At 36.7% G+C, this 25,048-nt stretch overlaps 1 protein-coding gene across 1 annotated transcript in view; it reads right to left on the bottom strand.

Annotated features, from left to right (window-relative positions):
• The window catches only part of DOCK7 (dedicator of cytokinesis 7), a 212,183-nt gene that overhangs the window by 120,680 nt on the left and 66,455 nt on the right, over window positions 1-25,048 (bottom strand). Inside the window, exons 9-14 of the mRNA XM_040978438.1 lie at window positions 22,892-23,041; window positions 20,515-20,595; window positions 16,638-16,803; window positions 14,238-14,380; window positions 8,976-9,069; window positions 7,799-7,961 (exon numbers count right to left, since the gene is read on the bottom strand). Coding sequence (XP_040834372.1) covers window positions 7,799-7,961; window positions 8,976-9,069; window positions 14,238-14,380; window positions 16,638-16,803; window positions 20,515-20,595; window positions 22,892-23,041 — 797 coding nt within the window. The remainder of the gene's footprint in view (window positions 1-7,798; window positions 7,962-8,975; window positions 9,070-14,237; window positions 14,381-16,637; window positions 16,804-20,514; window positions 20,596-22,891; window positions 23,042-25,048) is intronic.

The following is a 25,048-nucleotide window of genomic DNA, read 5'->3' as shown; positions in this document are numbered from 1 at the left end:
CAGCTCCAGCCATTGTGGTCACTTGGGGAGTGAATCATCAGACAGAAGATCTTCCTCTCTGTTTCTTCTCTCTGTATATCTGCCTTTCCAATAAAAATAAAATAAATCTTTAAAAAAAATAGTTTCTTTCTAGCTTCCCCTTCAATCTTCCTAAAATTTATAATAGCTGCTTCCTAGTTTGGCTTTTTTTGACACTTCATCGATGAAGATGTGTAACAGCCAAAGATAAAGAAAATATGCCTACATCAGTTCTGCAGTTGTGGGATGAGTGGCTTTCTGTAAGTTTAGATTTGTTTCAGAATTTTATTGGGATCTTATCTTAAATCATACAATCTTTTCTTAATATTTCATATAAATTATGTCTTAGGCTCCATCTTCATAAATAATAGTTATCTTTTCTATCTTTAATTGAAAAAGTGATGCTCCTAGATGTGCCACATTTACCCTATTGACTTAACGTCTCCCACACAGTTGTGCTCATATCAATTAGAAAAGCACAAATCCACAGAATAAAACCAAAATCCTTTATAACTATGAAGGGGTTTTCACATTTTCCAATTACATTTTTTCTTGTGGTTGTTCAACATAAACCCTTACACTAAGAAAACTGACCTACTGGTCCTGGCGCTGTGACTAAGCAGCTAAAGTCCTCATCTTGAACATGCCTGGATACCATATGGGCGCCGGTTCTAATCCCGGCAGCCCCGCTTCCCATCCAGCTCCCTTCCTGTGGCCTGGGAGAGCAGTCGAGGACAGCCCAAAGCTTTGGGACCCTGCACCCACGTGGGAGACCCGGAAGAGCTCCTGGCTCCTGGCTTCAGATTGGCATAGCACTGGCTCTTGCAGTCACTTGGGGAGTGAATCATCAGACAGAAGATCTTTCTCTCTGTCTCTCCTTCTCTTTGTATATCTGACTTTGCAATATAAATAAATAAATCTAAAAAAAAAAAGGAAAAGAAAACAGACCTACTTTTACTCATTGACTTTAATATTTTCCTAATGTATTTTAACAATTCAGAATGCGTCTTCAATTTCTGATTGCCTTGGTGCTATTTATATCTCATAGAGCAGATAACCCCATTTCTTTGACATATATCCTATAAAATGGCAGCCCTTTCCTCTGAAACTATGCAGTGCTAGTATATGATCCCTTATATGACATTTACTAACTGATACAGAAAAGTAAATCTGAAATTATAATAAATCTTTTAAAAAGATTAGGTAGAAAATAAGAAGAAAAATTGCAAGAGAATCAGAAATTGTAAATGCATCTAAATTTACTGAATTAAGAAAATTTCTACACCAAGAGTTTAAGTACAAATTTTTCTGACACCAAGTTTACACATTCTCAATTTCAAGGCCTTCACAACTTGTCATACTAGAATCATGATCGTTTCAAGCTTCTGTCTTCTAACAGCATACCTCAGAAAAGTCCGTTAATTCCATCCATTTATTAAAAAGTGTATTCATTAGCATTTACTGAGCTCCTGTTATTTTGCTCTTTTATAAAATCCATCACAAATCTGTTTAAATATTGTTTTAGGATAATGAAATCTGCATGTCATTTCCCTATGACTAAAAATTGTATCCTCTGTATTTACATATGCCCTTCTAAGTTTCAAAATATAGTTTTTTTGAAAACTGAAGTTAAAGTAATCAAACAATGGGCTCTTTTATCAAAGTCCAAAGTATTCTCATAAGAAACCAACTAGAGCAAGATTACTCAACTGGTGCCAAACATGCAATTCAAGGTCATCTAAGGAGAACTCATAATCACCCTTTTTATAAGGTAATGTTTCATGGACATTTAAGAAAATAAATTTACGAATTCCATCAAAAACACAAAAACAGTTTTTCTAAATTCACAAAACTGAACAATAATTGAAATAGCAATAAACTACAATCTTAAAATGAATTTTATCCTTCTATCTAAATGCAAATATTTGAAATACCAATAAACTATAATCTTAAAATGCAGAGCTGTAGCTGTCTATATCAATAAGCAACAATCAGAATGTCCAAGTCCATGTATTTGCGGAAAATAACAGCCCTACTAAGTGCACTTCCTTGAGTTATAATCAAGTCAGACAGTGTTTTTGGGTGTCTTTATAAATTTAGTTCTAAAAAAACTGCAAACTTTTAAAAATTGGGTTTTGGATTCCATTGTTCCCATTCCTTTAGGTTATTAAACTATATGAATACTTCCTAACTAAGTATATTCTAGTTTCAGGAACAAAACTGTACTTTTCAGAATTCCTTATTTCTGGAACATTGCTTCTTCTCCTAGGAGTCTGAAATAAGACTCTCAGAGGTAAGCCCCTAACAAAAACTCCAGAGTAAATACATTATAACTTGCAAAAAATAGATCTAAAGGATTGTTATATTTAAAATAAAACAAGACCAATTAAATAGAATCAAAATATGTCTACACCAAAACCTTTATAGTAGGAATATTTGGTAATGGCTTTAGATATTCATGAATACTAACAATAAAATCATCAGCCAATTGTCTCTAAAGCAAAGAGCACAAATTTGAATGGAGGAAAATGTGCCTAAACTTTCAGTAACAAACATTTAACTGAAACTGGCAGTTTACAATTGAACGTAAAATGCATTACATTGCCAACAGCAGGTACTGCTCATACATTAAAGTAGCCACATATATTTTTATACCACAACATTTATACATATCTTGAAATAGTATCCTTACACACTATTTAAAAGCATGGTCATCAGGGACGCTAGGATGACAGTGAGTGGTCATCCCCCATCCCTGGGTACTGATGTGGCTGGGCTGCAGGGAGTGGCCCTTTCTCTTCTCTCCCTCCTTCCCCCAGATACAGCAGGGGGAAAAAAACTGGAAGCAATTGTCTCATCTACTTTTCCCCATTCCTCAATCCTTCCCAACCTGATCAGTCCACATGGGCATGCATCCTTTTCAACTATGTAAACGACATCAAAAATAAAATAAATTCACTTTAAAAAATAAATAAAATATATAAGATGCTCAAGAAACTCAATGACAAAAAATAATACAATGCAGAAATGCACAAATGTCATGCATGAACAGGTAAAGGATATAATACAAATTGGAAAGCTACATGTATGAAAACATGCTCACGATTAACTGTCAGGGAAATAAAAGTGAAACTACAAAAAGGTTTCACCTCACCCCAGTAAGAATGGCTGTCAACCAAAAAAACCGAAGATAAATGCTGGTGAGGATATAGAGAAAATGACACCCTAATAAATCAGTGGTTAGAATGAAAATTGGTACAACTGTTATTGAAGACAGTATGGAAAATCCTCAAAATCTTAAAGTCAATCTACTGTAGGACCCAGCCATCCCACTCCTGGATATTTAACCAAAGGAGATGAAATCAGCATATGAAAGAGTTATTGGCACCCCATTTTTATAGCAGCTCAATTCACAGTAGCTAAGATATGGAATTAACCCAGATGTCCACTGATGACTAAAGAAAATGTCAAGCAGGCTGAGCGTGGGCCAGAAGATGACAACAAGCAGGCCCAGCTAGGAACAGGCCCCACGGATAGCTCTAAACATCAGCAAGTAGCACATGCTCTCATGTCCTGTTGACCACAGATGTGTCAGGATATCCCATCAGAAGAACCAGACACCATGGTTGCAGCACACATTCCAGGTTAGGAAACCTCTACTGCTGTGTCTCGTGCAAAGGAAAAGAATATACCCAGGAGAACATGAAAGATAGGTCAGGCTACTACTGTGAACCAATGGAAAACCTCAAATAACCTCTCCTTAAGGCAAAAACAACAGTAAGGCCTTTGCCTTTCATGTTTTCTCTCTTTGCCAGGATCTCTCTGGAAGTTGCTACTGGTAGGAGAACTTCTTACTAAGTTATCTTAATAAAAAAATCAGAAGATGGGCTCACTGCAGTAGCCTAGTGGTAAATCCTCTCTTTGCATGTCAGGGTTCCCATATTAATGCCAGTTCATGTACTGGCTTCTCCACTTCCCATCCAGCTCCCTGCTTGTGGCCTGGGAAAGCAGTCGAGGACGGCCCAAAGCCTTGGGACCCTGCACCCATGTGGGAGACCCGGAAGACTGAGGATCTTTCTCGTTGCCTCTCTTTTTCTCTGTAGATCTGCCTTTCCAATAAAAAAGGTAAATCTTTAAAAAAAGTCAGAAGATTGGTATGTCATAAGAAGCTAATTTTAAATATCTGACTATTGCTTTAGGCAAACTGAACTGCTCTTTAGGTCAATTTACACGGCAAGTACCTTATGCTGTGGGCACTCTGTCTGAAGTAATCATAGACAAACAACAGCCTTGGAATATATACTTTTAGAACAAAGAACAGCATGTGCTGTGATTAATACAATTTGTCACCTCTACTGCAAAGGTATTCTGTTCACAAAAAGGGGCATTAAAAGTCTTTACAATTAAGCTAGATTACTTTAAAATCTGTACCAGAGAACTCTATCACCACAAAGTATTTGGGAAATAAGGAAACATAATCTTCCCTTATTCAAGAGAACTCCATTTGCAATTGTTTCTTTCCAATTTTGCTTATGTTAAACAAGTTATCGGTCTAATGATGGCAATGGGGGAACACAGTAGCCATTGGCAATGACTGGAAATTCTCCAGCTCATCAAATGAACTGATGAGACAAAAGTGATTTCCAAAATCGGGATAGGCAAGGCCAATGCCCCAATTAGCAGGAAGAAACTACAGAAGACAGGATGACCCAGCACCTTTCAGCAACCTTTAAGAGACAGAAATCTCTGAGGGGGAAATGAAATGGAACAAATAGCAAGCATAGGGTTAAGTATTGAAAGCTGTATCTGCGCTACTCTGTTATTTCATCTATCTGTCCATTAAAATGACTACCCCTGCCCTGAGATGTATTTGCCTTCTCCTGGGTCCTGAGGGTGGTAGCGCATAACCATTCCTGTTTCCAGGCTCAGTAAAGTAAAGCAGAAATTAGTTGCAAACTTGAAAACATTTGGAAACTATATAGTCGTATGGAAATCAAATAATTTATTCCCAAACAATGAATCAGGGCACAAATTAAGAAAGACTTTTTTTTTAAACAACAAAAAATGCGGCCAATATTTCCCACAATGTTTGCATGCTAGTAAGTGCCAATACTGAATCTTCGCTGCTCCAAATCTGGAGCTGCTGCCCACTACTAACATGCTAGGAAAAGCAACAGAGGGATGAACCAAGAAGCTGAGTCCCTGCCATTCAGATAGAAGACTTAGATGGAGGTCCTGGCTCCTCGCAACAGGTCACTCTAACCCTAATTACAACATCTAATTGGACAGTAAGCCAATACATGGAAGATTTTCTCTGCTCTGAATAATCTGGGCTCCAAATAAATATAAAAGTTTTTTTTAAGAAAGTAGCAAAAATAGAAACACAACATATGCAACCACATAAGACACAGTAAAAGTGGCACCAAGAGGGAACAGCAATTATTGTTTTCATGAAAAAAGTCAGACATTATAATTATACTTTAAGGCGTTAAAAACACAAGATCAAGTTATACCCAAAATAAACAGAAGGAAAAATATTATAAAATGCAGAGTAGAAATAAAGGAAATGTAGAATTTAAATCTAATTCTCCACTTAAATCTAATTCTCCACCTGCAGTATCAGCACTCCATATGGGTGCCACTTCCCAGTTGCTCCACTTCAAATCCATCTTCCTGTTTACAGCCTGGGAAAGCAGTGGAGGATGGTTCAAGTGCTTACGACCATAAATCCACTGAAGGAGTGAACCAACAGAATTCACTCTTTCTCACTGTCTCTCCTCCAGAACACCAGGGAATTGGATCTGGTGTCAGATCCCATAGGAGAATTGTGAGCTCGCTTCTATGGGACTGCAGCACCCTCCGGTTTGTGCAAGAGATGGGGTGGTGACAGGCTGAGACAAGCAGGACCGTAGAACTCACATGACACTCACAGGAGCCAGGACTGGGAGCAGGCCAGTGTGGCCCAAATTGCAGTTAAGTCTGAGGTCACCCTAGGCACCCTAGAGGAGGAAATGCCCTGATGCACATGGGGAATATGACTGCCAGATCAATTAGGACACGAGGGGGCATTAAGTATTTCATTAGAATTATAAGATTTCTGAGACTGAATGAACTAATTTAAATGAAAGTAACATATTTTTATATATACACATCACCACATCAACATCAAATTTAAGAACATAGGGAAAATAAAATAACTCAAGAAGCCTTCCGAGGACTTTATTAAATAGAGAGATCATCCACCGTTCCTCTTCCCATTTTTCAGGGCGTGGCAAAAGTGAGGAGCCAGGAAGTCAATCCAGGTCAACTACATGTAGCATGAATTCAGCTCAACAGTTGAGCCAAAACATGAGCCCAGGCATTCTGCTATGGGATGTAGGTGCCATAGCAGCACATACGCCACTATGCCTAATTCCTATCCCTCTATTTTTAACTTTAAATCTAAAAATCACATACAAACTTTAAGCATATTTATATATTCAAATAAATGTAAGTTTAAGCAGGGAATGAAAGACAACTCTAACTTTCCAATTCCCATCTTATCTGTCTTAGAAACAATTCAAGTGGAGGTAAAATAGAATAATACAAGTAGTTGCACAAGAAATCAAGAAAGAATTGATGGGTAAACGATTGGCTCAACGACTCAATAGATAATTCTCACTTTGTAAGCTTTAGGACACCAGCTTTAAGCCACCCTCTACTGCTTTCCCAGGCCATAAGCAGGGAGCTGGATGGGAAGAGGAGCAGCTGGGACATGAACTAGTGCCCATATGTGATCCAGGTGCATACAAGGCAATGATTTAGCCAATGAGCCATTGCATCAGGCCCCTGTTTATCTTCATTGTAGCAATGATAAAATTTTAAATTACAAATGTGCTACCGACCACACTTCTATTTGACAGTGCTGATCTAGATAGTAACTAAGAGTTTTTAGAAGGTGAAAGGATAAGGAGATTGCACTGAGCGTACATTTTGAAGTAAATGTATAGAGTAGATAGCAGAGAGAAATTGCTAAAATTCCAAAAAAAACTTTGGCCTTAGGAACTCAGTAAATGGTGGTTAAACACCCTAAGATAAGGAAGACTAGAATGACACTTGAGAAGTTCTGTTCTAGAATCTTCTGAGTTTCCCTATTGGGCATCCAAAGATGTGTCAGGTCAGGATTGCAGCATTCAGAGATACAATGAGCATCATGCTAACAAATATAGGCAAATGGTACCTCTTGGAGTGACACAGTGTGCAGTCTAAAATGTTGTCCCCAGCAACTTCATGTCAGGAATTCTTTAGGGAATATCCAAACTCAACACATACTGCTGATAAACTGCTAGAACACGATTCAGACATTTAAGTTTGATTCATGTTTCACTCTAGGTTCTGCTAATAAAAACATTTAAAGAAATATGGTATAGTACTTAAGAGTTTAACTGTTTTAATCTAACAGTCTAGGAATCAAATGCTATTAGCACCCCTTACACTCTAGTGTGATGCTTAGCAGAACTACAAAATTCTTTAACCCTCCCTTTACTCATCTCTAAAATGCAAGCTAACACTTACCTGAAATTACGTGGCTTAAATGAGATGATCCAAGGAAGGTAATTAACATTATGCCTTCTGTACAGTAAAAGTTGAACATATAACAACAACAAACAAAACGTCTGGCAAGGGATGGAATGAATAACACAACTACCTGAGACATTTGGAAGCCTGCATTCTAGTACTGCTTTAACATTAGAAAACACAGTGTTTTGCTTCAGAGTTCTCCAAAATTAAAATCTCTTACCTGTAAGTAGTGTTTGGAATGTACACATCCCTGGCTGGAAACTCCAGAATTTCCCGGGTAGGTCGAACTCTGCTGTCAGGATACAGCTTCACTTGAAGCAGCTCTGGGGTTAGGCAATAGTGAGGACTTTCAGGGGCAGGAGAAATATCTATCTTCAGCTGAGCTGCACGGGGAAGCACATTACAAAAACCATGTAAACATAATACATAAGAATGCCACATCAAAAATGTTTTGGAGAGATTTAGATCCTATCTGTCTAAGAAGTATGGAAAGAAATACTGAAACTGAGCCCGGCGATGTGGCCTAGCAGCTAAAGTCTTCACCTTGAATGCACCGGGATCCCATATGGGCACCGGTTCTAATCCCATCTGCTCCACTTCCCATCCAGCTCCCTGCTTGTGGCCTGGGAAAGCAGTCAAGGATGGCCCAAGGCTTTGGGACCCTGCACCCATGTGGGATACCCGGGAAAAGTTTCTGGATCCTGGCTTCAGATCAGCATAGCATCGGCCGTTGCGCTCACTTGAGGAGTGAATCATTGGACAGAAGATCTTCCTCTCTGTCTCTCCTCTCTGTATATCTGACTTACCAATAAATAAATAAATCTTTAAAAAAAAATACTGAAACTAATACTAGCCTCTGAGTCTTCACTTCACCAAATCTAAAACTTACTGTAAATCCATGTAAAATAGCAAATGCTTTGTCAATGAATGGATAAGAAGGAATGTAGGAGCCAGAAGAAAATAAATAAGTAAATAATAAACAACAGCAGCAGAAATAAACAGAACACAGCAACAGAGAGAGAGGGATCTAGTAGAGGCATAAGTTAACACCACAAAGAATAAATGATTTAATTGTCACTTGGCTGACTCAAAAATGTTGTATTCTGGAGTGTTTTGCACTGTCCAGAATTCACATTTGTCTCTGAAAACTTACTATTCCATGTACATTTTTTTTTGCCTCAGATATATAACTTTTAGTGCTATTATTTATAATTTTTATTTTTGTGCAAAAAGTTTCAAAGACAGACTCCTAAAAACAGATTTTATAATATATAATGAGGGGGAAAAAAAAGACTGAGACACTGAATGTAAAAAAGTGTATGGAATATCTGATCACAAACAACACATATCAATTAGGATAATAAGTATTCTCATGTCTACTCAAGACTTGAAAATACCTGTGATAGGTCTTAATCGCCGTAAGACAGAAGATGGCCTTCTCATATCAGCAAGGAACTTATACAGATCTTCATCACTTAAGCGATCTCCTTCCTATTTCAAAGATACAGAGGAAAGTATTCAATACAACCAAAATAGTAGACAATAGTAGATTCACTTATTAATAATCATGCATGTCTGCTCACAATATGGCCAGAATGAAAAATTACTTAATATATGAACAAAACCATGTTATAGTTAGCATGGCAGCATAACAGGCAAAGAAGCCATCTGTGATGCTGGTACCCCATGTGGACATCAATTCATGTCCTAACTGCCCCACTTTCCATCCAGTTCCCTGAAAATGGCTTAGAAAGATATTCCAGGGAATTCTGTCCCTGCCACCCATGTGGGAAGACTGAGATGAAACTGCTGGTTTCCTCCTGATTCAGTCTTGAGTGTTGTGGCCACATAGGAAGCAAGGCAGCAAAGTAAGGCTTCTCATTCTGTCTCTCCCTCTGTTTCAAATAAATGAATAAGTAAATTTGAAAAGCAAGCTAATTTATGTCCTCCTCTTTATCCTTTCAAATTTTAGTAACACTAATTATGCAGTTATATACTTCATGTGTTTATCCATCATCTATTATCTATCCCTAAAAGATATTGTAGAATTCCACAAAATCTAGATGAAATTGGAAAAAAGCAGACATAATAACAATCAAAAAGCAAAGAAAAAAATGAAAATCATAAATTTGTTACATAAATCCATACTGTCTTTTCAACTTTATATTACAAATTTCTTTAAGATTTATTTATTTTTATTTGAAAGTTTTGTTTATTTTCATTTGAAATAAAATTAAATCCCATATTTGAAATCCCGTATTTAAAATTGGCTCATATATTACCAAATTTCTAAAATGCAAAATTTAAATACTGGCTAGACTTAGAAAAAAGAAGAGAGAGTGAGACATTAAACAATTTCTCTAAGGAAATGTATAACTGTTGTTATACTAAAACCAGAAAGAAAACTTCAAAAAGATCTCAAATGGGGACAACTATTTCTCTGGTGCAAGTGCCTCCCATATGGGCGCTGCCTCCTGTACGGGCTGCTCCACTTGCAATCCAGATCCCTGCTTGTGACCTGGAAAGCAACAAAGGATAGTCCAAGTCTTGGGTCCCTGTACAGACATGGGAGGCTGAGAACAAGCTCTGGCTTCTGGCTTCAGATCAGCTCAGCTCTTGCAATTGCAGCCATTTGGAGATTGAAACAGCAAAGAGAAGACATCTCTCTCTCCTTTTCTCTGTAAAAACATCAGACTTTCAAATAAAAAATACATTTTTTTAAGACCTCAATTAGACAATAGACATCAAATAAAGACAACAGCACCGAATTAATAAAAAGTTTCCAATTTGTACAAAATCATTTCAAAAAAGTTCTTGGAAGGGACTGGTGATGTAGTGAACTAAACTGCCACTGCAACGCTGGCATCACATGTGGGCCCCAGTTCAAGTCCCAGCTGTTCCACTTCTGAGCCAATTACTTGCTAATATACCTGGAAAAGCAGCAAAAGGTGGTCCTGTGGGAAACCCAAATGAAATTACTGACCTACTCCCAAATACTGAAGCATTTGGTAAGTTAACCAGTGGATGGAAGATATCTCTCTTTCTCTCTACTCTCATTTATAAAACTTTGAGTTACAAATAAATGAATCTTTTTTTTAAAGTTCATATAGAATGAATTAAAAGATAATGTATTTTGGTACAAAATATCTATTTCATAAAACATATTTGCTATTAACTTCTTGAGAATCCTTAAATTTTCTTTTTCATAATTGAATTAGTCTTCTGTTTTCATAACTGACTTAGTCTTCTGTTGTTATTTTACAGGGATATTTTTTGCATTTGCCTTTGGTTTTGGAGGGCGCTATTCCTCTCGTCTGTCAAGAGAACATCTTTATCCTTTGTAGGGTAGGTTTGGAAGAAGCATATTCTTTTAATTTTTCTTTACTGTGGAAGAATTTTATTTCATTTTCAAAGACAAAGGAAAACTTCGCTGGGTATGTTATCCTGGGCTGACAATTTTTTTGCTTTAAGAATCTAGAATATGTCACTTCATTCTCTTCTGACCTGTAGTTTCCTGCAAGAGATCTCCTGTGAGTTTAACTGGCATTCCTTTATATGTCAATTGACTTTTTTTTTTCACATGCACATTTAAGGATCTTTTCCATATGTTTGACTGAAGAGAGCTTGATGATCATGTGTCATGATGAACAACACTTTTGGTCAACTGTGTTGGGAGTTCTGTGCCCCTCCTGGATCTTGTTTCCCAATTCTTTCTCTAGATTAAGGAAGTTTTTCCTTATTATTTCATTAAACAAATTTGTAAACCCAGCTTCTCTTTCTGCACCTTCTGGAACTCCCATAACTCTTATATTAACCCACTGCTAAAATGACAGAATGAAATTTCCACCCATTCCTATAATCCTGAATGTAAATGGGTTAAACTAATCAATGAAACCTCATAGATTAGTAGACTGGATTAAAAAAACAAAACCCATCTATTTGCTGCCTGCAGGAGACACACCTCACCAACAAAGATCAGCGGAAACTATCTCTCATGGATTTTGATTTTTTTTGTTAGTTTCATCTCTTCAAAGCACTTCACATTAAGTTCTTCAATGACTCACAGATCATACAATAGTATTATTTTCTTAAAGAAGGCTCTTAATTTTCCTTTTCATTTCTTCAGCAATACATTAGTCATTCAGTAGTATGTGATTTAGCTTCATGGTGTAATTTCTTTCTTTTCTTCCTGTTGTTGATTTTGTTTAGTGGCTTTTCATTTAAGGGGATGTATAGTAGCTGTGTAATGGAGACTATACTATCTAGCAGCATGTTATTTAACTTCATGGCATTGCAAATTTCTATTTTTCTTCCTATTGTTGATTTTGTATTGTGGCTTTTCATTTAAGCGGATGTATAGTAACTGTGCAATGGAGACTATCATAGCCAGATCTGAAGATACAATGCAGTACGCATCTCTACTTCCAGACAAAGATGGACTCCCAATGAAACTGTTTACTATATCTTGACAACATGATGCTGGATTCTCTGCCATTGTCCATGTCCACAATGATGGACATATGACTGTGCATGAAGAACTATACTATAGTAATAACATAGGGGAACTCAGTGAGCAGGGAGAGAATTGGGGAGAGGATAAGAGAAATCCCAGTGCCTATGGAATTGCATCATAAAATGATAATAATAAAAAGAAGTAAAATTAAAAAACAAAAGACAAAAGAAGAAATAGGGTTTGATTTTAGTCTCTTTTTGAAGTTAGACTGCACATTTCATTAATCTAATCTACCTTTGGCATATTCTATGTAGTCACTTTGTTTTATTTGGTAACAAATATATTTAAGTCATTTTATGACTGAGCTTACGATGAGGCAGATTTTACTTGTCAATTAAATTATAAACAAGGAAGTAAATTAATCTTTTAATTTTTTAAGAAAATTAAGTTTATTTCTTAGTGATCATACATTTTGTTATTGCCTTCAAAATAATATTTTGCTTTATTCAGACATGATTAGAAAATTTGGGGTTTTTAGTGACTTAATATGATTATTATAAATGATTCACCAATGACTGAAACAATACATTCTTACCTTTTTGAGTACTGAATTAACATAAATAGATCTTTAAAAGGTCCTTGTGCATAAAACCTTCAGATTATATTAAAACTACATTGTTTTGTCTACTTAGCTCACTGATTTATACTTGAATTGCTGGCTTGCATTCCTTACTTTTTCATTCCATCTTCTGGTTGGGGAATTCTTCCCTTCTCTAGACTTGGCCATGCACCTTCCCTTAGCCAATAAGTAAACATGACACAGACATCTCAAAATGACTTGCAGAATTTAGTTTTGTCACTCTCTTGAACTTTTACTGTGATTACATGATCAGGCCAACCTGAAGAAGCTGAGAGTAAGCTATGGCACAGCCATGAGCCAAATGTCTTCCCAAGAGAAGTAATTTAGACAGACTGATTCCAATAAACACCCAAACATGGGAAAGAGCCTAACTCCCCGGAACGGTCCACTTGAAAACTGTATTATTTATTATTCTGATCCCTAGGCAACAGACAGCTTACATACCCAGCTGCAAATACACAAATGTCATTAAAACAAGTATGTGTGTGTATGTGTGGTTTTGTTGCTAAATCTCCACATGCTTTTAATAATTTTCGTCTTGTGCATTTCAAATCTGCACACTAATACGCCTGATTACACAGTTGTAGAGCGTAATCCACCATAAAAAGCTTTAAATGTTTTCTGTGTTTCATTTTAAGAGAAACTTATACCTTGAATTATACTTCATTAAAATTAAATAATTTGCTTTTTACGTGTGATGAATAGTTTTCTACCGATTCAAAAATACTTAAACAGATTCTAAGTAAAGCATGCTACAAAGTAAACACACTTTCCATTGCTCCATATTTCCAGAAATCACTTATTTTTGAGTTTTCATAATCATTTTGTGATACCTTCCAGTCAACAGAATGAAAATGATATCTGGTAGAAGAAAAACGCTCAAAAAATTTTTCTGGAAACAGGTGAGGAATTGATCCAGTACTGATTTAAGTTTACAATTTCAGTTCGTTGATAAAGCAGGCTGGAAAATGATAAAGGCCTGTAGGAATAACAGAACTGATGGAGCAGTTGAAGTAGCAGAAACAGACAGAACACGCAAAGTTGTGGCACTTTATTAGTAAGTATACGACCATATTTCTATTACTGTATGTGATCTATCATTCTGGCCTTCATCCAGAACAAAGCGCTCACTGCTTCAGACATCTGGCCCTTGGATTCTTCACCCCACCGGATTCTCTCAGAGCAACTGCATACGAACACTATTGACATCAACATTGAAGGTCTTCGGTCAGATGGCTATTGTCAATTCGGGGTTTTTTCTACTCTTATACCTTGCCGTACCAAGTTTTAAGGATTTTCTCCTCTCATTCAGACCATAATGTAAGAAAGAGGCAATATGACACGATATTACTCAACATCAAAATACACATGAATGAAATGATAAAGCAGCAGGTTCACTATACATTACTTCTTGCTCTTATACTTTTATATTTTTATTTTAATTATAAAAGTCTCAAAAATTTCTCAAACATGTATTCATACATACATACCATTACTACTTTTCAAAAAGTAAAAGGCATTTATGTACAAACATCTCCCCTGAATTCCGACATGACAAAACAATACCTGCTTAAAAAAATTCGTCACTGTCAGAGTAGCTGGTCGAAAGCTAGTCAAGTTACAAGCATCATCTCCGCTTGTTGTCCTTTCAAGTGATCGTCTGCCAACAATACTAGAGTTTCTTCTCTCTGACCAAGATCCTTTTCGTTCTACCAAGGAAAATAAGAATGACATACACTTTCATAAAATTTAAAATTTATTTCGAAACAACTTTTCAAACACAGGTTAAAATCTGCTGGAGTTTAAAATTCCTCAGCATATCGAGGCAGAAGAATTTCATTACTGCAGAAATGTAAGACAAAGCGATATCTTTTTGTAATTTTACCACATAACATAAGTTTCTACTATATAAAGATTTATACAGCTGGCCAAAGATGAGCTACAGAGGAATTACATATTTATTCATCATAGTAGAAATCATAATGGTCTATGTCAGTTCTTGAGTTTGAAACAGAATTGTGATAAGGCATTCACAGACTTTGCAAGACAATTCTGTCATTTACAATTAGCAGACAAACTAGGTGGAAGCTCAACAAGGAAATAGAAACTTGAATAAAACTAAAAATAAATTATGTTTAACACACAGCTACACTCCACTAAGCAAGAACAGTAAATAAGCACATTCTTCTCAAGCATTTATAGAACATTCTCCAAAACAACCTGCATACTAAGATGCAACATAATAAATTAAAAAAAATATTCAAATCACACAATGTATTCTCTCCAGGTACAGTAAATAATAAATCAATAACAGAAAACATTTTGGAGAATTCACTAAAGGGAAAGGCAAGATCTATAAAAGAAAACTTTCAGTTAATTTGATACTTGAAAATGAAAATACATACAAAAAACACGTTACTCAGGAAAACTTATAGGTATAAATCAAAAAGAAATATCTCAAATCAGTACTGTAAACTCATACCTCAAGAAACTTTAAAAGAGAAACTAAATCTAAGCAGGCAAAAACAAAGAAAAAAGAATACCACAATGGAAATAAGTGAAACAAAACTAGAAACAAATTAGGGGAAAATCGATGAAATTAAAAACTCCTTTATAGAGATAAAACTGTCTCTTTGACACAAATTCACAAATGCAGTGACAGAGGAAAACAGACACTCATATCATTATCAAAATCTGTTTAACCAAAAAAAAAACCACAGAGAAAATATTTGCAAATTTTTATTAGATAAACTATGTACACAGAACATATAAAGAACTCTTAACAAGAAAACAAAAAGATCCACTTAAAAATTACCCATCAGCTAAATATTAAAAAGGTAAAAAGACTTTAAAAATGGGCAAAGAATATAACTGCATTTGTAAAAACAGAAAAATGTACTTAACATTATCCGCTATCACTGGAAAATAGTCTGGCCATTCCTCTAAAGGTTATGCATACAATTAAGTTATGACCCAGCAATCTCTCTTTTCCATATGTATATTCAAAAGAAATAAAAGGATACTCATTTATCCATGTAACAGTTTGTGTATGAACATTCACCGCAGAACTGTTCACAATAACCAAAAAGTGGAAACACTCAAATGTCCATTAATTGACAAATGATAAACAAAATATGACATATCAGTATAATGGACTATCATCTGGCAAAAAAATTAAATACTGGGTCCACCATGTGGCACAAGCGCTTAAGCAGCTTCCTGCAATGCCAGCATTCCATAAGGCTGCTGGTTCATCTTTTAGCTGCTGTAGGTCTGATTCAATTCCCTGCTAAACTTCCTGAAAAAAGCAGAAGATGGCCCAATTACCCGGAAACTTGCACCCATGTGGGAGACATGGAAGGAATTCCAGACTCATTATAGCCACTGTGGAATAAACCGGTAGATGAAAGGTAAGCTGTGTGTGTGTGTGTGTGGCCCTGTGAACATGTGCATGCATGCGGCGTGCATGTCCCTCCCTCTGTTAATTTTGACTTTCAAATAAATAAATCTTTAATAAACAAATAAAATACTGAAACATACTAAACATCCAAAAAGCCATAAACATTGTATATTAAAGAGGCTAGCCACTTCACTTCTCAGGCATTTGATTAAGATCAAGTGAAGAAGCTAACCACTCATTTGCATGGGATTCCCCAACAGGCAACCGCAGAGGAGACAGAAAATACTTGAGTGGTTGCTTAGGGCTGGGCTTGAGGATTTTGGAGGAAATGAAGAGTTACTGCTAATGGACATAATGGTATTCCAAAAGCAGACTGTGGTCATGGCTGCAGAACGCTACGTGCATAGGAAAAACTACTGGAATTTACTGCAAATGGATGGATTATCTGTATGAATTATATATCAATGCAGGAGTCAGATAAAAAGGCTAAAAAAGTTGCCCTCATGCTACAAATTAGGTAATAAAAACTATACACATTTAGAAATACTTTATATAAATACACTTACCTCCAGTACTAATTTCTACTTCTGTGGAATCTCTTTCTAAACTCCCAGCACTGCTAACAATATTCATTAAATGGATTGCAGTCCAAGCAAAAGGCATGCGGTATTTCCCAAGTCTTTGGCAAAACTGATCAGCTTGACTTTTTAGCTTCTCCAATTTTTCCTTATTCTGCAAAACAGAATTTGCAAGTGATTACATTTGAAAAGAATTAATTAAAGGTTATTTCATGCACTAGAAAGAGACAAGTTCTAAGCTTTCAGCAAAGAAGGCAAAATAATCCACCTTTCATAGATCCAAATAAGCTTCTTATCTCAACCACTGAAAAGCCTCAACTCCCTCTATAAATGTAATGTATATAGAGTAAGTCTGTGACCTGAGACTATGTCTTCTCAGGAGAAAGGAAAGGTGAAGTGCTGCCAAATGTATTTATTCACCAAAAGTACGATTTTAGGAACAGAAGTGAAACAATGGTTATATCAACAACTTCTAACTACAAAACATTCCAGGCCGTGATTTCTTAAATTTTATTATTCATATGGAAGAAGCTGAGCCCATCTGAAACATTCTCACACTTAACAGCAATCAAGAGGAGGATGTGGAGGGCACAAAAGGACAACAGTAAACAAGCTCAGAGTTACTTAAAAGAAGCAAAAGGAACGAAACTCTGAAAAAATAGCATATCCAACAGTACATGCAAATCTGAAGCACATCTTGAGGCTGGCCAACTTTTTAAACAACTCTATAAAACAGATACTACAGTGTCTTGCCATAGTAAACCAAGAGTTCAAAATGGAAAACCTCAGCCATTTCTTTCACATACTCTTGCCATGAAGGATCTGGTGAGGTATTCTCTAGCGACACTGTCCTATCTTAGGATGCATAACTGGAAAATAATGGAAAAAATTAGCTAAATGATACCATGAATTACTATTACTATCTTTATACCTCCCAAATAGGTCTTACTTTTCTTTTTTCCCAAGATGTATCTCTATTTCTATTGGAAAGGTAGATTTACACAGAGAAACAGAGAGAAAACTCTCCCATTCCTAAGTTGCCACAACGGCCGGAGCTAAGCCGATCCAAACCCAGAAGCCAGGAACTTCTTCTGGGTTTACCACATGGCTGCAGGGTCCCAAGGCTTTGGTCCATCCTCTACTACTTTCCCAGACCACAAGCAGGAGGCTGGATGGGAAGTGGAGCACCCAGGACATGAACCACACCCATACAGGATCCCGGGCATGGATCCCATTAGGCGAGGATTTAGCTGCTAGGCTATCATGTTGGGCCCAGGTCTTGCTTTTTAAGAGCCTAGATACCTACTATACTTGATTCTATGTAAAGGTATAAAAGAAGGTGTGGACATATGGCAACAGTTAAGACAATGATCAAGATGCTTGCACCCTATATGGCAGTCTGTTGGGGCCCACAGAGAACCTTGAAAGGATTTCCTCATCCTTGGATCAGCCATATTGACAGCAGTTCAGAACTATTTAAACCACTTGAGCAGAACCCATGGAGCATATTCTACATTGGGGACCCTGAGATGACACTGAGTGGCCTTTCCCTATCCCTAGATACTGAGGCAGTTGGGAGGCTGGGAGTGGTTTCTCCCCTATCTTCCTCTTTTACCCAGATATAGGAAGAAGAAAAAGCAAATTTAGAAACCATGGTCTTACCCACTTTCCCTGATCCTCGACCCTTCCCAACATAACCAACTACACAGACATCATAAAAAATATATATATATACATATATATATGCCTGCATCCATATCAAAGTGCCTGGTTTTGACTCCTGGCTCCACTCATGATCCTATCCTCCTGCCAATGTGCACTCTAGGAAATGGTTCTCACCCACCCATGCAAGAGATCTGGACCAACAGGCTCCGCCTTTGATCTAATCCCCTCCTGGCTGCCGTGGACATTTGGAGAATGAACTAGTAGACGAAGATCTCTTTCAGGCACTGTCTATATGTCTCACAACCTGAACCTCAGTCTTTCTGCCTTTCAAGTGAAATCAAAATAAGATTAAAAATTTTTAAAGAACTTTTAACATTAATGGAAGAGTAAACTAAGTGGCTGGTACAGTATTTATAAGCATCATACAAAAGAGCAAATTTAACCTGTAAAATAACAACTATGGACAAGCCAGTCTACCTCACTATTAACTCAGCCATACAACCAATGATTAAAAGTTTATCTCTTGGGCGCAGTGCTGTGGCCTAGTGGTTAAAGTCCTTGCCTTGCACACATCAGTATCCTATATGAGCGCCGGTTCTAATCCTAGCAGCCTGCTTCCCATCCAGCTCCCTGCTTGTGGTCTGGGAAGTCAGTCAAGGATGGCCCAAAGCCTTGGGACCCTGCACCCATATGGGAGCCCCGGAAGAGCTCCTGGCTCCCAGCTTCGGATCAGCACAGTTCCAGCTGTTGCGGTCACTTGGGGAATGAATCATCAGATGAAAGATCTTCTTCTCTGTCTCTCCTCTCTGTATATCTGGCTTTCCAATAAAAATAGATAAATTAAAAACAAAGATTATCTCATATCTTCAAATTTACCTATATGAACTGAGAAAGCTGAGTTTTTATTCTGAATGTCAGAAAAATAGAAAGCAAACTATTTCCTAGATTTTGGCAGTTTATCCAATATTGTAAGGATACTCTTTTGGATGTTCCGGCATTAAATCTTATGTTGAAAGATCAAAAAATCACCTGTGGTTAATTCTCAGTACCTGGAATTCTATATTAACTGTTCAACACTTAGGGTTTTTTTTTATTTTTTATTTTTTAATTTTATTATTTTTAAAACTTTTATTAATTGTACTGCATTATTTGACACACTGTTATGGGCACTGGGATTCCCCCCACCCCTCCACGAACCCTCTCCCCATGGTGAATTTCTCCACCTTGTTGCATTACCACAGTTCAAGTTCAATTGTGGTTCTTTCATTGGAAATATTTACCAAGCATAAAGTCCAGTGTCTTATTATCTTAGTGAGTTCAGCGATTTCTTGGTGAGACCATCTCTGGTCGGAAGGTAAGTCCAGCTAAGCTTCATCCCAAATGATTAAAGGCCCCGACATGCCCTCAACAGCCATTTACAACCTCATGGCATCAATTGACATGACATTGATTAATAGTATGTTGATGGGAAGATGCGGTTTCTTAACTACATCCTGTGACTTCTTCATAGACATTTCAATTTTGGTTTGTGTTCAACCTGATTCCATACACGGTGACTATTAGGATCGCTCCAGTAACCACTCAAAACAAACAAACAAATATACAGACAAACAAAAAATCTAGAATGGACAGACAACAACATGGAAAGCTTAGAATCAGACAGGAAACGCCCAGCATGGACCCAAACAGGCCTCACTAGGTGGGACACAAAGATTAGTATCGCCTCACTGGGGTATTGGGGATTTCTCTGCACACCCATCCTAAATTAAAAAAAAAAATGTACCTAACACTTAGGTTTTTATGAATTTATCCAGATTTTAGAGATCAGCACTGTAGATATGTTAAGTAGACTGCATTTTCTATGTTTACTTATATTCCTTATTTATCTGCAGTCACACAAAATCCAAGAGTTTTTATCTTGCTAGGCAAAGTTCCATCAAAAGTCCAATATTCTAAATAAAAAAAAATATATTTAACTATGTTTAAGAATTAGGCAAAATTAATGCAATTTTCTCCAGAAAAAAAAAAAGTAGAAGAATCAATTGGTTTTAGGGGAAGGGAGATGTTAAAGAACACCACAGCACATGACAGAAACCCAAAGACAAAAGGAAATATTAAAAGAAGGACTAGAAGTAGGCCAACAGGAACAAAAACACGAGCTAGAGACAATGTGAGAGAAGCATGATGCCTGGCACCCTACCTTGGTGGCATCTGCTTCTTTAAAAATCATATATGGTTCCGCACACTCTCCAATATCTCCTTGTTGTAGGACTTTTTCCAGCTATCAAATGTAAAAGAGCAAAGATTAAGATTTTTAAAAAGCAGTCTGAAATGCAAAAATCAGTATATTAAAAAAAATCAATGTAATATTCATTAACAGAATAACAAAAACCAGCAATATATCGTCAACTGATGTAGAGAAAGTACTAGCTGAAATTCTACATGCTGACAACACAGAAACAGTCAGCAAGCTAGGAACAGAAACACATTGCCTCAACACAAGGAAGGCCAACGAGAGAAGCTCAGAGCTAGCGTTATGGCTGAAAAATGAAAACCGTCCTTTACAATTAGAGTCTAAGATAAAGGTACCCCACTTTTTATCTTCTTCCATTCAACAGAGTATTGGAAGTAAAAGAGAAAACAAATGGAAAGCATAAAAAAAATTAACTCTGCACATGACACACTCTGTTACATGATCTTAAACACTCTAGGTGATGGCAGGTACCCAAGCACTAAAGCAATCATCCGCAGCCACCCAGGATGCATTGGCAGTAGGCTGCCAGATCACAATGGGAGTAGCTGGGACAGGAAGAAGCCCTTTAATTTGTGATGCAAGTGTCTCAGCAGAGGCTTAACTCACCATACCATAAGACATGCCCAGATCTAAACCTTTTTTGGTTGTCTATGGCGACAACCAAATCTTCTTACTAAATAATTCCATTTTCAAGCAACCAATTTCCCAATCATCTCTATCTTACCATTTCATTCTAATATATTCTATTTTGTGTTCATCTACTATTTTCCCCATGTAAGAAACATGTACATCTGTCATCTGTATCCCTTTCTAGAACTTAATTTACTCTTCAAATGAATTTTCAAAGAGCAGTACTGACAAATATTTCCTTACTGAACTGTTCACTGTAACTAAGATTTACTGTAGCCTGAACTCATAGGAATGTGTCCACAAATCAGGACATTATTCCTGTGGGTAAACTGAATTCATTTCATGACAATCCACTTTATAACCTTATTATAGAATCCATTACCTCTGTCTAATAATTGTATATAAATAAAGTGATTATGAAATATATTTTAGGTTATTCTCTAGTCAAGGTCAAGTTAAGGTAAACTATTCTTTGAGCTATATAACTAAGTAACTTTATTGAGATTTTAGAATCTGTAATCTTGATTTTCCCAACAGCCAATCGCACCGTTCCACAACTTCCACAACCCAGCTCTAAGTATTGAGATGATTTAGAAACTGAGTGATAAAAGCATTTGCAGTTCTTAAAAGGGTTCATTTTATGTGTCAACTTGGCCAGGTTATGATATCTGGTTGTCTAGACAAATTCCAGGCTAAAGGCTGCTTAAAGAATGTTGTTTTTAAGGATGGAGGACAGAACGTATTGATCAACTACCCCAGCTAAGTATTGGCAGTGAATATTGAAGCAATTGGACACTTTAAGGTAAACGATGTCAAACAGTAGATTCTGGAAAGATTTCATTGCGCTTGAAGTGGCAAGACTGGGAATAAAACAGAACTGCTGAACTATCAAAACCTCTTGAGCAGGACCCTCAGAGTGTGCTCCACATCAGGGCTGCTGAGATGATTGAGAAGCTGGGTGTGGCTTCTCCCCTTATCTCCCACCTTCCCCCAGATACAGGAAGGAAAAAAAGAGAATATGGAAACGTGATCTCACCTACCTTCCTGTAGCCCTTGATCCTTATCACCCTAATCAACTATGTAAAAAACCACCAAAAAAAATTTTTTTAATGGAAAAGAAAAAAGACAGAAATTACATGATTTCAAAAAAAGGCGTTGTTTTTTTTTTTTTAAAGAACAACACTGGGAGTAATGCAAATTATTAAGTGTGTCTCATCTAATCAGTACAAAGTTTAAAAAGCGAAGAGATTTCCAAAAGGAGGAATTCTTCTTAACAGAAACCCTGAGTTTCCAGTTTGCAGTCCTACAGAATTTGGACTTAAAGCCACAATGAGAACTCAGCTCTAATTTCAGTTTTCAGTTCACCCTTCAAACTGCAAACTTGCCAACGCCCACAATCACATGTGGCAATATCTGAAGAAAACAAAAATCATTGTGTTTCACCATCCCTCTCTCAAAACACCCAAAAATACAGATAGATAACAGAATATACCTGTGCATACATCTATAACAACTCCCCATACAAGAGAAAATTAGATAACATCTACAGTATCTTCCCAAAATGCATGAAGGAGTATCAAGATAAAAATAAATAAAAGGTAAATATTTGTTCTTGAGAAGTTTATACTTTTGACAAAGACATAAGTACATAGAAACTACAAAAAGAAAAAAACACATTTCACATTATTCTTACCTTTATTACAAGAAAAACATCCTGAGAGGGGTAAGTGATAGAAAAAATGGCTGATCTTGCCAGAGTGGTAATAGCAGCAGGAGGCACGTGAGGACGTAATAATGCTTTCATCTGCTCGGAATTAAGGTCAAAATAAAAGTTTTCTGAAATCTGAAAAACACATTTGCATATTAATTGTAAATTCTTCATATTTAATGAATACAACTCATATTTAGCCTTCAAATATTCTTTTTTTTTTTTATTGTTGCTTACATTGTATTATGTAGTACAGTTTTATAGGCGCTGGGGATTTCCCCCACCCCTCCCATACCCCTCCCCCCATAGTAGATTCCTCCACCTTGTTGCATAACCATAGTTCAAGTTCAGTTGAGATTCATTGCTTGCAAACACCTGCCTAGCATAAAGTTCAGCGTCTTATTGTCCAGATAAGTTCAGTGGCCTCTTGGGGAGACCTTCTATGGTCTGAAGATAGGTCTAGTGTACGCAAATAACACCAAGATGGAAGAAGATCTAACCAACAGGATACCATTCAAAATAGCAGAGAGAAGTATGAAGTATTTGGGAATAAATCTAACCAAAAGCGTAGGAGACCTATTCGAAGAAAACTACAAACTATTTAAAAAGGAAATTGAACAAAACCTCAAAAGATGGAATAACATCCCGTGCTCCTGGATAGGCAAAATCAATATCATTAAAATGTCTATACTACCACAAGCAATATACATTTTCAACGCAATTCCAATCAAATTGCCCAAAACATTCTTCACGGAACTGGATACAATGATTCAAAAGTTCATCTGGAAACACAAAAAACCACGAATAGCTAGAACCATCCTGAAAAATAAGAAGTTAGCAGGGGGAATCACAATCCCGGACCTCTGGACATACTATAGAGCAGTGGTTATCAAAACAGCCTGGTACTGGCACAAAGACAGAAAGGAAGATCAATGGAATAGAATAGAAGCACCAAAAGGGAACCCACACAAATACAGCCAATTAATCTTTGACAAAAAGACCAATGACAGCTCAAGCAAGTGGGAAGGCCTCTTTAGTAAATGTTGTTGGGACAACTGGCTGATAGCCTGTAGAAACAAAAAAATAGACCCACATCTATCACCATACACTAAGATCCAATCTACATGGATAAAAGACCTAAACCTACATCCAGAAACCTTCAAACTCTTGCAAGAAAATGTAGGAAATACCCTGCAAGACCTAGGAGTAGGTACCGACTTTCTAAGAAGGACACCAAAAGTAATAGCAGTTGAGAACAGAATAAACAAATGGGACCTCATCAAACTAAGAAGCTTCTGTACAGCAAGGGAAACAATCAACAAAGTAAAAAAGCAACCCACAGAGTGGGAGAAGATCTTTGCACACGATATAGGCGATAGGGGGCTAATTTCCAGGATATACAAAGAACTTCAAAACAACCAAAAAACCAAAACAAACAAACCACTCAAGAAATGGGCACGGGAAATGGGCAAACATTTCACAAAGGAACAAGTCCAAATGGCAAACAAACATATGAAAAAATGTTCCAGCTCCCTAGCAATAAGGGAAATCCAAATTAAAACATCGATGAGGTACCACCTAACACCAGTAAGATTGGCCCACATAAACAAGAACACCAACGACGCTTGCTGGCGAGGATGCGGGGAAAAGGGAACCCTACTCCACTGCTGGTGGAGCTGCAAATTGGTACAGCCTTTACGGAAATCAGTCTGGAGAACACTCAAACAACTCAAAATCTGCATACCATATAGCCTTCAAATATTCTAATAGGACATTAAACTCTAGCTCAGAGTTTATGCTGTATCACACTGAGATCAATCTTTATATTTCTCAACCAAAGAAAAAGCAATGTAGAAGCTACTTAGGAAGTATAACAAGCAGTCTACAGAAACATCCCAAATGCCTTGGACTGAACATACAATCTCTAATAAAGTATTATTACTGAGATGCATGGTTTCAAATTGAGGTTTTATTAAGAATAATGTATAAGAAATTTTGAATGAGGAAAAAGTCACTACAGCAAGTTACACTAAGAAAATCCATAATATATCACATGTTAACTCATGACTTATGAAACAATTTTATTAAAAATTATCTGATGAAATTTATTACAACTGACTAAAGAGAAGTTATATAAACATA

Source organism: Ochotona curzoniae, unplaced genomic scaffold (assembly GCF_017591425.1).
Source record: "Ochotona curzoniae isolate NIBS_2020 unplaced genomic scaffold, NIBS_Ocur_1.0 contig_291, whole genome shotgun sequence".
NCBI lineage: Eukaryota > Metazoa > Chordata > Mammalia > Lagomorpha > Ochotonidae > Ochotona > Ochotona curzoniae.
Note: the sequence above shows the minus strand (reverse complement) of the source record. Positions and strands in the feature narration are given on the sequence as shown.